The 13,465-nt window shown below is 44.4% G+C and overlaps 1 protein-coding gene across 1 annotated transcript in view; it reads right to left on the reverse strand.

Moving 5' to 3' along the window:
• Positions 1-5,750: 5,750 nt before the first annotated feature.
• TRPV5 (transient receptor potential cation channel subfamily V member 5) overlaps positions 5,751-13,465 on the reverse strand; it is a 29,639-nt gene continuing 21,924 nt past the window's right edge. The window contains exons 13-15 of the mRNA XM_043589764.1: positions 11,403-11,671; positions 7,603-7,709; positions 5,751-6,919 (exon numbers count right to left, since the gene is read on the reverse strand). Coding sequence (XP_043445699.1) covers positions 6,613-6,919; positions 7,603-7,709; positions 11,403-11,671 — 683 coding nt within the window. The 3' untranslated portion in view covers positions 5,751-6,612. The remainder of the gene's footprint in view (positions 6,920-7,602; positions 7,710-11,402; positions 11,672-13,465) is intronic.

The raw sequence follows: 13,465 nt of genomic DNA on the forward strand, positions 1-13,465 counted from the left end.
CCCACAGGATGAGGTTAAAGCACAACGTGTCTTCTTTCTCCCCATTGGAGTACCTGGGGTAGAATATATGCTGAATTGTGTCTTATGGAGAATGATCTGTGCCAAGGAAATTGCAAGCTATTTAGTGGGTACACTTCCTATCTTAGGTCCCCAAGGCAGAGGTGGGTCCGTGTGCAGAAAGGGGCCAGGGAGGTGACCAGGGAACAAGGAGAGGTGGCAGGGAACCCTGTGTGTGTATGTGTGTGTCCCGGGAGGAGGGAGGATGTTTGTTAAACCCCAGTCCCCCCCCAACACACACACAAAGAGAAAATGACTTCTGCCCTTGGAAGATTCATTAGCCTGCAAAAGGTGGGGAGTCAGCAGCTGGGGTGAAGGGGAGGGTGTGGTGTGTATTGGGAAGCCCTTCCCTCCGACCCTGAGTGCCCCCTCCCGGCTGGCCTAGGACTCAGGGGGAGCCGGTGACCCCTGACCTAAGGTCTAGAGGGTGCTGGGACAGAGGCCACTGGGACCCTGGGAGGCTGTCTTCTTGCCCACCAAGCTCACACTTGGAGGGAGGGAGAAGGTGAGGAGGCAGACACTTCCTCGTCCTGCCCGCAAGGGAAGAACAATTTGCCACTGTCCTCCCTGCACCTGGTTGATGCGGAAAGAGCAGGTGCTGGAGTCTGGGAGTCCCTGGGAGGAGAGGCCCAGCCACCCATCTGGGGGTGATGCCCTCTAACCCAGGGTGGAGAGAACCTCTAAGGACCCGGTCACGGGTCACCTCATGGAGCCACAGTCACTGATTTATCTGCCTCTTTCCCTGACCTTGTTATTTCTTAATTGGAAGGAGGTGCTCAGTTAGGGTGGAGGAACAGCAGAGGGAGCGAGAGCCTAGGAGAAGCGAACTAGGGGAAGGCAGGGATACTGCCGTGACAACCCGTGACAGCAGTAAGATCTTAGTGAGCCACACGCTCTCCTGTGTGTGCTGATATTACTGTCAGGGACATGGCAGGTGGACATGGCATAAGTCATCAGCTAATACTCCAGCAGCGGGGCGGGGGGCGGGGAGCGGGAACTGAAATCACGTTTCACCTGCCCATGTCATCCCTAAAGGGCTCCACAGCCTGGTCGTGAAGCAGTTAGGGGAGCATGTCCAGCAGAAGGGCTGGAAGGGACGAATAACTCCTGGTAGAGAGTGGTGCTTTGAGAGCCATCCCCACGCATGTGCACGCCCACAGACGCACAGATCCCCCCTCCAAGGAGCCTAGCAGGGCACTGACCCCAGCGGGGACCCACAGTCACTCCCTCCAGCTGCAGCCTGGCCTTGCACAAGCCTCGTTCCCTGGGGCCTCATGGCCGTAACTGCCGCCTCCCCAGTGCCAGGGTTAACAAAGAGGTGGCACAGACAAAGGCGGGTGTGTCCAGTCCTGCCCCAGGTGGCTCCTGTCTGGCTGCACCCCCTGCCCCCAGCAGAGAGGGGCCACGTTACCCAGCCTCTCCTGTCGGTGTGACAGCACTCAGTGTACTGGTCAAAGTATTCCTTTCCTTGCACGTTTCTCATTTTTCCTTCATTAGCCTCTGACAATGACCGTTGACACCCCGTCCACTGAGAGGTCTCGGATGTGCCAGGGCCCATAGTGTGCCCTTCGTCCAGCTCCGTCTCTCTGCGCGTCTCTGCCCAGACACCTACAGAGCCAGCGCTAACTACCCTCATCTCTCCGTTCTGCTGCCCCCTCTCCTGGGTCTCTGTCCCAGACCTTATCTTGCATTTCCCCAGCGCGGTGCGAGGGAGGGACACCGACCTCTGCCCTTCCTTCCCAAGGCTGCAGGCAGGCGAACCCTCAGGGGCTACACCACCATTCTTTACCAGAACCCAGAAACTTGTCAGAAAAACACTTTGCCAACGGCTGGGCAGGAACATAGTTTTGAAGTCCAGTGATCCCTGGGAGCACAAAACCTCCCATGCCTCCCTGCCTCTGGTCTGTGAGGCACACACAGGAGCAAGAGTTTTCTGCTTTCTGTCTTTTAAAGTAGCCAGTGGGGAGGAGACGGGAAGGAGAACGGTCACGGTTCGGGGGTACCCGAAGAACTCCTGAGGCAGGAACATCAGCGTTCCTTTCGGCCCGTTCCCCATCCCTGTCTCTGGATCCCCGTAAATAAAGCTGGCATCTGCCTGGCGGCACAAAACATCCGCCAACTATTTTAACCCTTCAGCACACAGTTCTCGTGCTGCATCTGCTGGTATGGCGATGTCTGTGTGTGTTTCTTTTCCTTGCTCATCTGGGCTCCGGAGAGCAGGTGTGGGATCTTGTCTGTTACCTCGAATGCTCCTTTACAGGGTACCACACACGAGAGGTTCAGGAAGATCTGTTCCAGAGCTTTGCTGCTGGGGTTCTTCCCTCCTTTCTCTCTTCCTTATGATATTCCGCATCTCTTCTTCCTCCTCCTCCTCCTCCTCCAGCCTTCTCCTCCTTCCTCTCTCTTCTCTGTCTCTCACGCTGTCTCTCTCCCTCTCTCCCTCTCTCCCTCTCTCTCTCTCTCACGCACACACACATACACGCAAAGTATATTTAACCTGAAAAAATTTCCCAGTGATCACTTACATTTGCATTGTTTTCTTTTTCCTTTCCAAAGCATTTCTACCCATAATATGTGCTTATCTTTAATTATTACAACCCCACTGAAAGGCAAGTATTTTTGTGCCACCTTTGACAGGTGAAAAAAGACTCCAGTGTGGCCAGTGAGAGAGCTTAGAATAAAAACAGGTCAATCATTCATAGATCTAGTTAATGAATATTTATTGCATACTACATTGTACTAGGAATTACACCAGACACTGGGAACACAATGATGAATAAAATAGACACCATCTTTGTCTTCGTGGCACTTACAGTCTACTAAAGAAGACAGACATTGAACAAATAAGTACAATAATGTGCAGGGTGTGTAATTAAAAAGAAAACATAGGTAGTCTGGAAACATGGAGTAGATGGACTTTAACCTTGCCCATGGATCAGCATCCCCACAATTACACACACAAACAATTTATGACCGTTAGGCTGAGACCAGCAAATGAATAGAAGTTACAAAGATGGAAGGGAGAGTGCAAGGAGGTAGAAAGCTCTAGAGACTGTGAAGGCCAAGAAGAAGAAGAACTCAGCCTTATCCAGGAACTGATAGAAATCCAGCTTGGTGAAATAGAGCCTGAGAGAAGAGAGGTGTGAGGAGGCTGGAGGGTTGCCCAGGGTTGGCTTATGGAAGGCTTCCAGAAGGACCATACTTAGGGGTAGGACTTGCAACTTACAAAGATCATTCTGGCCATAGTGTGGGTGATGGATTGAAGAAGACCGAGACTACATACAAACAGAGCAGTTAGGAACCTCCTTCTGTGCAGTAGGGTCCCGAGAGGCAGGGACAACTGGAAGGTTTTATGTTGGTATGGAATAATCTTCAAATTGTATTAAGTGAAAAAAGAAAAAACTTTTTTCTAATAAACTGTGCCATTATATGTCTTTTTAAGAGGAATATGTACATACATACGCTTGGATGTACAGAGTATTCTTGGAAAGATAAATGCACTTTTATTAGTGAATGTCCCTGGAAAGAACAACAAAGGGGCCAGCACAGAAGTAGGAAAGCTTTTTGTCTCTGTATTTCTTGCGTGCTCTTTGAATTTTGTGCTATGTGTTACATTATCTAACCAAAATTAATTCTTTTCGAAGCACATGTTTTAGGGAACAGAATCCACAAGATTTGAGATTTACTGGATTTAAGAGTCAACAGAAACGTGTTGAAGACGACGCCCAGGTTCTGGCTTAGGCAACTTTGCCTATTATTTGGTCAGGAACTCTGGTGGAGGAGCAGGTTTGGTGAGGAAAAAAAGCTGTTCAGTTTTCAGTTTGGGACATGTTGAGTTTGAGGTGTCTGTAAAATATCCAGGTTCAGCTGTCTGATAGGCATCCAAGCTGTTCATGCCTGGAGCTCAGGAGACAGATGTGAACCGAAGATAGGGAATGGGGAGTCATGAACATGTGCATGTTAATACAATCTACAGAAGCAGGTGAGACTGCCCAGGTGGTGAGGAAAACAGAGGCTTGTGGACCGAAAATATTTAAGAGATTTGTAGAAGAGAAGCAGCCAGCGTGACAAGAGTGTATGGCACTGACATGCTGAGAGATAGCGAGTGGTCGACTGTAGTCTGAAGGCTACCGACAGTTCAAGCAAGACTGAGACTGTTCAGTGGGCTTAGCCAAAGGTAGATAACCTCCCTCATAGATGTCAGTAGCGTGGAGAGGCAAGGTCAAATCACAATGGGTTGAGGACTCAGCAAGAGATCAATAGACAATAAAGTCTTCTCTAAGAAGTTTGGCCCTGAATAGGGAGTAGAAAAGATAGGGCAGTAGCTGAAAGGAGGAAGGGTTGAGGGAGGGTGTTTTCCATTTCTTTGGAGATGGGAAAGAATAGAGCATCGTTATTTGCTGATCCCCGGAACTAGTGGAGAGGGAGGAGAAGAGATATAAAAATGAGAGGTATAGAGAGAACAGTGATGGATATGGCTGTCTGAAGAGATAGAAAGGAAACGGAATCTGGGACTCAGATGGTAGTTTAGCTTTACACAAGAGAGGAAGTGCTTCCATTGTAAGGAAAATAAGAGGAGTCCTGATGACTAAGCACTTTTAGAAATCATGCCACTGGTGGTCAACTGTGTAGGACCCTGTGCCTCTACCTTTGTGTGATTCCTCCCCGTTCCACACTCATCTATGCTTTGTATGAGTATCTGGATGAACATGCCTGTGGTTTCACAAATCCGACTTACCTCTTTGCTATTCCAGACCACAGTCCTCTTAAAAGTTATTATGGCTTTTGGGTGAGGGTGATATTAGGGTTGAGGTGAGACGTAAAAGACTGGAGACAAGAGGGAGGTTGTCAAGAGCCTGGTACTGGGTGGGTGCCCTGGACACCTAGCTCCCACTTTCCTCCCTGGAGAGGGATGGCCCATCCTGCTTTGTTGCTGTCCATCCCAAAACTCAGCACAGGGGAAGAGGGAGGTGGGAGCAAAAGATGGCTGCTGCAGGAGACACAGCCACAAATCTGCTACCCCCAGGCACAAGGGTGATTAGCTGCTAATGAGCCACCTGAGGGACAGACCGGGAAGAGTCCCATAAAGAAATGATTGAGCTGTTCAAGCACAAAAGGCATAATTTACCACTTATTTAAACATACATGTAGACACAAATGAGATACAAACCTTTTAGACTCTGAGTCTCAAAAAGCAAGGATAAGACAATTCAAAAACAACAAAAAACAAACAGAATCCAAAATATAGATGAAGGATTTGATAGATATTTCTCTAAATACAAATGGCCAATAAGCATATGAAAAGATGTTCATTGTCATTAGTCATTGGGGAAATACAAATCAAAACCACAATGAGATATCACTTCATATCCATTAGGATGGCTATTATCAAAAAGAAGGAGAAGGAGAAAGAAAGAAAGAAAGAAAGAAAGAAAGAAAGAAAGAAAGACAACAAAGTGTGGCAGTTCCTCAAAAAATTAAATAATAATTGCCATAATTCCAAGCCATTCCACAGCTAAGGATACACCCGAAGAAATCGAAAGCAAGAACTTGAAGAGAATTATATGCCAATGTTCATAGCAGTATTACTCATAATAGCCAAAAGGTGGAAACAATCCTAATACCCATCAGTGGATGAATGGATAAATAAAATGTGATATATCCATACAATGAAATATTATTTGACCCTTAAAAGGAATAAAATTCTGATGCCTGCTACAACACAGATGAATCTTGAAACTATTATGCTAAGTGAAATAAGCCAGACACAATAGAATTAATATTGAATGATTCCACCTGTATGAGGTACCTAGAGTAGTCAAATTCATAGACGTGGAGTGGAATATTGGTTATGAGGGACTGTGTGGAGGGGACAGTGGGGAGTTAATGTTTAATGAGTACCAGAGTTTTGGTTTGAGATGATGAGAGCATCCTGTGGATGAATAGTAGTTATCATTATGCAACAGTGTAAATGTACCTAATGCCACTGAATTGTATACCTACATATGGTTAAGACAGTAAATTTATGTGATGTGTATCTTCCCACAATAAAATTTCTGAAAAATAAAGCAAGGATAAAGAACCTTTCTTATTGCAGTTTTCTAGTTGGGGGTTGGTTGTGGGGTGAGAGAGAGTCCTACAGGGGAAAAGGGAAGGGCCATAACCTCAGTGCCATGCCTGGATCTTCCCACATTAAGCCCTGTGGAACCAAGCAGGCTTCACAGCTCACTACTTTCTAGTGCCTGCATGAGGCAGAAAGAAAGATGATCCAGATGTTAGTCTAGCATCCCTAGTTCATGTCTTTGATGGCTAAATCCAACTTTGCTCTAAGAGACACCTTCTTTTCTCAAGATGTGGGACTTTCAGGAAACCGGAAGATATGTGGGACAACAGACGTCCATTGCCCATCTCCAGAAATGCTGATGTGAAGGATGAGACATGACCTTTAAGAATTATTCTGCCTATCCCCTCTCATGATTAACAGGCAAAACAATCAGATACTTCCCTCCATTTAGGCCCACCTGTTTTTCAGGCCAATAGAAACAGGGGTCCTCATCATAAATGATAGATATTTTCCTCTCCATCTCCCTCACCAAGGTCCAGCCCAAGATTCACGTGTCCTAATGTGTTGCGACGCAGGATCTCCCAGCCCCGGTGGCTGCTACTGCTGTGAGATGTGGTCCGGGATAGGGAAGGCGTTGGAGGGGCCAGAGAGACTCTGGCTGGTGTCCCACTTTCGATCACAGAAACAGAGGGCTGTTTCTCAGAAAGCTGCTCTTGTCCATCCTCCTTGTCTGAGCCCTTGAAAGCTTCCACGTAGCGAAGCACTCGCAAAGGATTTTGATCATGGTGGTTCTCAACTCTGAGGAGGGCAAAGGGGAAGGAACTCAGGTGAGGTGAAGGAACAAGGGCCATGAGGAGAAGGAGAGGGGGGAAGAGCACTTGTAGGAAACAGGACCAAGAGGACAGGGCAAGGAAGGGACCAGAGTCCTAGGATGAAATGAAGGGAAGAGCAGTGGAATGGAGGGTAAAGTGGGATAGAGACCAAAGAGGTAAGCAATCAGGATTTGGAGGGTAGTGGGGTATGTGTGTGTGTGTGTGTGTGTGTGTGTGGTTGTGAATATGAAAGAGAAAACCAAGAGAGAAGAAAAGCCAAGTCAGGAGCCGAAGGTAGAGTATGGAGAAGGTTAGGTTCAAGGCAAGAATTTACTAGAAATGGGGGTCAGATAGGAACAAGACTAGAACAAGTTGGGTAGCCCATGCCCACATCTGAGCATGGACACGTATATAACCTCACACACATTACTACCCTGATGTACTCACAGCCTGGCATCAGTTATCAGCCATCTTGTCGCTCTCCCTGTTGGCTCCACCCTCCTCCCCTAAACAGGCTAATGCAGTCTCACTTTATAGAGTGATGATGTCTCCTTTGGGTCCAGTTGGAATTCTCAGGAATGGAAATATGTGTGATAAATGTGAAACTGGGCACCCTACTCCCATGGCTTCATGCTTGTTAGCAGTTTATACATATGCACAGTCACTCACCGCAGGAACCAGCGGTCCCCCAGCCCATACTGGCACCCGCAGATCCCAGAGCGAGGCCACAGGAAGCGAGGCAGCTTCCGCTCCAGCATCACTGTGGTGGCCACCACCTGGGAGGAGTGAGAGGTAGAGGAAACTCAGGAAGAGTGATGAGGTCTCAGGGAACACTAGAAGCGACCAACATAGGGAACAAAGAGGAATCTGTCAGATGGGGACACCAGAAATTGGGGAGATGACAGCCATTGGGCCATGCCCTAGCTTGTGCCAGGCATCATGCTACCTGCTTTACTCACTCATCATAAAAGGAGAGAGAATATTTTATGAGTGTTTTGAATAAAACTGTGACCCCTACATTACTATTGACATTCATAGAAAATAGAAAATGAGTCAGTCCAAACTAATCTCATTTGCTTTTTCATAGGAAAGCCAGACTAGTTATCTTGATTTAAATAAAATGATTAAATAGAATCTCTATGATTGTGGTATGAAATGACGCTGCTAGTGTTCAGGGAATTTGCAGCACATTAAATACCCATATCCTCCAAAGAAAAAGAGTGGGTTAATGACTGCAAACTTGGCAAGGAAAATTCTAGTGGCATGTCACATGTTCTGTCCTTTGCCCAGCCCTCATTAATTACTTAAATGAAACATAGAAGACAAGCTTATCAAATATGACTGTGACACAAAACTGGGAGGGATATGTAATAATGTGAGGTGACAAAGCAGTATAAAAATGATCTCACCAGACTGGAATGCTAGTCAAATACCAATAATGTGAAATTTAAGAGAACCAAATGTAAGGTACTACATTTATGTTTAAGAACAAAGTATATGGGTAAGTACAGGAAGTGGTAAAGGGGCTTTACTAATTAAGTTGAATAACAAAGATGCATGGGTTCTAATAGATCATGACCTTCATAAGGGCCAGATGTATATTTCTTTAAAGACCTGGCTCAATTTTTTTTTTTTATATATTTTTTTTCAACGTTTTATTTATTTTTTGGGACAGAGAGAGACAGAGCATGAACGGGCAAGGGGCAGAGAGAGAGGGAGACACAGAATCGGAAACAGGCTCCAGGCTCTGAGCCATCAGCCCAGAGCCTGACGCGGGGCTCGAACTCACGGACCGCGAGATCGTGACCTGGCTGAAGTCGGACGCTTAACCGACTGCGCCACCCAGGCGCCCCCTCAATTTTTTTTAAGTTAGTTTCTTTCTTTCTTTCTTTCTTTCTTTCTTTCTTTCTTTCTTCCTTTCTTTAAAGAGTGGGGGAGGGGCAGGGAGGGGGTGGAGAGAATCCCAAACAGGTTCTTTACTCTCGGTGCAGAACCCAATGTGGGGCTTGAACCCACAAACCATGAGATCATGACCTGAGCTGAAGTCAAGAGTTGGACACTTATGTGACTGAGCCACCCAGGTGCCCCAAGACCTGGCTCAATTTGAGGTGCTATTTCTACTACAGTGTCCAAAGCAAGGGAAGGCATGACCCCTCTTTATATTGTATTCCTCCAATCCTATCAGGAACACTCTACTTTTGAAAGGACCATGATCTCTTAGGCATGAACAAGTGCAGAAAGCTTGGTTAGTTGAAGAAACTAGCAATTCTTAAAGTAGTCCAATTCCCCATGTTTTATTTTTCTACTTGATTTCTTAGTTGGACCAAGTTCCCTCCAACATCAGGACTTTTTTTTTTTGAAAGTTTATCTTTTTTGAGACAGAGAGAAAGAGAGCACATGAGCAGGGAAGGGACAGAGAGAGAGGAGAGAGAATCCCAAGCAGGCTTTGCACTGTCAGTGCAGAGCCCAATGCAGGGCTTGAACCCACAAACTGTGAGATTATGACCTGAGCCGAAATCAAGAGTGCAGCACTTAACCGACTGAGCCACCCAGGTGCCCCTAACCTCAGGACTTTTAATCATGTGTTCCCTTTCCCTATATAGAATCTCTCCTTTATCTTGAAAAGGACATTTATGTGTCCTGTTGTGCCATCAGTAGGCCCCCACCTTGTTCTGGTAATAGACTCCTTTTGCTTGGACCATTGTCACTTCACCACTCTGTCCATCAGTTAGGGTAGACTGGACTGCACCCCAGCTGATTAGCTGATTCTCCCCTAAATTCCACTACCACCATCACCACTCCTTGGTCTTAACCTCAAATTCAAGGATGTACCTATAGCTCAAACCTGTTGCAGTGAGATGGAACTTAGACTGGCTTCTTGGGGGGAAAGATGCTCTTTGAGGGGTTATACCTCACACAGTATCAGAAGGCACAGCGAATACAACAGATGGGGCCCTTGGAATTGTGCAATACAGTACACCTGCTCATTCCTTTGGGAATTTGGAGCTTCTAGAAGACATTTCACCAACATGATGGGAGAGACTGACTTAGGAGAGCAGACTGGATAGGAGAGCAGAACAGAGAAACTGATGTAGTTACTGAAATGGAAATACACACTTTGGCCAGATATGCTTAAAGATAGTTTAGTTCTTTAAACTTTCCAGTTACGAGGACCAACACATCTTGCTTCCAATGCCATTTATTTCTTTTTCTTTTTCTTTTCTTTTTCTTTTCTTTCTTTCTTTCTTTTTTTTTTTTTTAAGTATGTTTGCATTTGGTTCTCTGTCCCTATAGGCAAGAGTCCTGTCTGATATAAATCCTAACCTCTATCCTTTTCTGTCATTCTCCTTAACTGTATAATTCTTACCCATGTTTAGGAGTTCATCTTAAATGTCACTCCATCAGGAAAGCATTCCCTAACTTTGCAATCAGACTCCTCTGTTGTGTCCTGTTCTTAGCATCTTCTACTTCTGTGTGATAGTTTTACTACTATAGTTTTACAGACTTCCATGAAGTCCTTTATTTAATGGCAGTCTTCCCAACCAGACTGTGGGCTCCATGATACACAGATGGCATCTGTTGCATTCATGCTGGTGTCCCCAGCTCACAGGCATTTCCCAACACATAACAGGCTCTACATAATTATTAAGTGAATGGAAAGTCTGAGTGGATAAATTATAGCTGTATTCAAATTTTTGGATGGTGTTCATACAGAAGAGTGTGTTCTGTGTATATTAAAAGACAAGACTGGGGCCAAAGAATGGAATTGTAGAAAGATAGATTTCAGCTCCATGCAACATGGACATTTCTAATAACAAAAAGTTTTGAAATATGAAAAAGCTCTCTTCTTCCCAACCACTACCCAAATCCATATAATAAGAAGGTCCTAATCAGCATTAAAGAAGATATTAAATGACCCTTTGACCAATTAATAACTAATCACTGAGTAAGAACTCAACTACAGGACCACTAAAGATACTTCCAACTCTAAAATTATATTATCTTCACTGATATATAGAAAAAAATCATAGAGAAACAGGGAGAAGCAAATAGAAGATAAGATTAAAAATTAAAATTTAAAACTAGAATATATAGCTGATGTCTGGCTTGCTTAGTCAGTAAAGCACCCATACTGGGTATAGAGATTACTTGAAATTAAGAATCTTAAAAAAAATAAGTAAAATTACAAAAATAAAAAAAAAACACTAGAATATATAAGACAGTCTCTAGTTCTCACTGGGCTCGAGGTTGACGGTTGTATCTACTTTTCCCCTGTGATCAACACCTCAGCTCTTGGGTGTTAAACTACCCCTCCTTTTATCTCCTCCTCTGTCCAAATGTACCTTTGTTGAGGTGACAACACTGGATTGTTCTGTGACTCTCTTAAGAGTTGTATATCATAACATTTTCCACTTTGATTTTTCTCTCCATTCTCTTCCCCTTAGTAAGACTAACACTAGTAAACTCACCTGGGCCCTCCAGAGCTCATCCCGCTCATGGGCCACCCGCCAGTGTGTATCACCCATCATGGCGATGAACAGGTTGAGCATGAGCAGCGTGGCAATGATGGTGAAGGCAAAGTAGACAATGCCAAACATGAAGGGCAAGTTCACTTCGTAGTTGGCAGGCCCATCAATGACGGTGAGGAAAAGCTCAAAGGTGCTGAACAGTGCCATGGGATAGTCATAGAATTGCCCCAGGTTGGATGGGTCCTCTGTCTGGAAAATGACATAGAACGCTGCTCCGCCCAGGAAGGGGGCATGGAGATGGGAAAATAGGGAATTATCACAATAAGCATGGGCCCGGTTATATCTCCATACATTTACACACTTGCAGACACACATACACGCCCATAAATGTACATATATGACTATGTACATGTAAGTCACACTTTATGTGTGGACCTGGCTAGCCTTAAGATGTCTTATGACCAAGTTCATTACTCTGGACAATGGTAACACCCAGCCATTTAGCAAAATGTGTACATAAAATGTGTGTATGTGTATTATATACATGATAGATATACACAAAATAAGTCACCTAACTGCTTTTCACATCTTAAAAAATCGAATATTTAAAAGATAATTTGTACATAAGAGACTCAAATATAGAGAACAAACAGAGGGTTGCTGGAGGGGTTGTGGGGGGGGGGGGGATAAGCTAAATGAGTAATGGGCATTAAGGAATCTACTCCTGAAATCATTGTTGCACTATATGCTAACTAACTTGGATGTAAATTTAAAAATTAATTAATTAATTAATTAGTTAATTAAAAATAAATAAAAGGTAATTTGTTACAAGAATGCGTGGAATCTCCAACAATTTTAAAGAACTGACCATATGAAATGGCCAAAAGAAAAGCACCTTTAAAAAAAATCTCAGTGGCCCCTAGATGACCATCCATCATTCTGAGGTTCCTGGGTGAGCTTGGATCGTCATGGAAAAGGTCTGTTCAGTGTGTAGCCTACTGGATGATACTAGGCATCCTGGAACATTAGTACAGCATTAGAACCTTTAAAAGACTTCTCTCTGTGTGGGGAACTGAAATATAAACTAAATGATCTCAAGAATGGAAATAGTATCTATGACAAAACATCACTTTTTTGTTTACTGATGGAAAAGGTAAGCACAACAACAAAGAAGAGACAATTTAGGAGATCCTGGGTATAGGACATCTACAGAAAACTACTCTGTCATTATGACTTCAATTGGCAGGTCATGATACTATGTACTGTATAACATACATATACTATATATAACATATGCTTACTGAGTAACTATATCCACACATGTTGTGAGCAGTAATTCATGATGTGTGCAGATGGGGTAGAGGGTGGGGAGAAAGAATATGTAAGGAATACTCCAAACAGGCAAGACTACCAGTTTTACCCTTTCATAGCTCAGATCTTGGGGTATTTTTTTTTTTTTTTGGTCTGTTTGGTGGGAATTCCTGTTAAGTGGGAATTCCTAGGACAAGAATAGTGCCTTTTGTTCTAAAAGGCCATTGTCTTTTAGAGTTGAGAGGTCTTCAAATAGCGCCTAGGGCATCCCCTTGTCTTATGGATGTTTGGTTGCAGACACAGGAGACTAGATTTGAGTTGCCATATCTCACTGTTCTTCCTTCCTCTTAGTGCCTTTCCATAAGAACTTTCTCCTACTTTCTCACTGCCTTCACCCTCTATCCTGGCTGTTATTTTCTCACTGTGTTCCTCTCTCTACCCTGACATTCCACGTGTGCCTTGGGCTTCAACTAAGTCCCTGCTCCCTCTTTCCCCAATCTCTCTTTACAGCTCTTTTTCTTCTGTTTTCCTCTCTCATCCTCAAACTCTCCAAAATCATTTTCTGTACTTCCTCTTTGATTTCTTTCTTTTTGCCCCAACTTTAAATGCACATAGAAAAAAAAAAGGATGCTATGTGTTATTGAATTCTCTGTGTTTCTTCTTTTGAAGTGTAGAGACAGAAGAGTTAAATATTGCACTGACTCTGTTTGCCCACATAGTTTTCTGAGATCCACAACTGGCCAGTCTTTCCT

Source organism: Prionailurus bengalensis, chromosome A2 (assembly GCF_016509475.1).
Source record: "Prionailurus bengalensis isolate Pbe53 chromosome A2, Fcat_Pben_1.1_paternal_pri, whole genome shotgun sequence".
Taxonomy (NCBI): domain Eukaryota; kingdom Metazoa; phylum Chordata; class Mammalia; order Carnivora; family Felidae; genus Prionailurus; species Prionailurus bengalensis.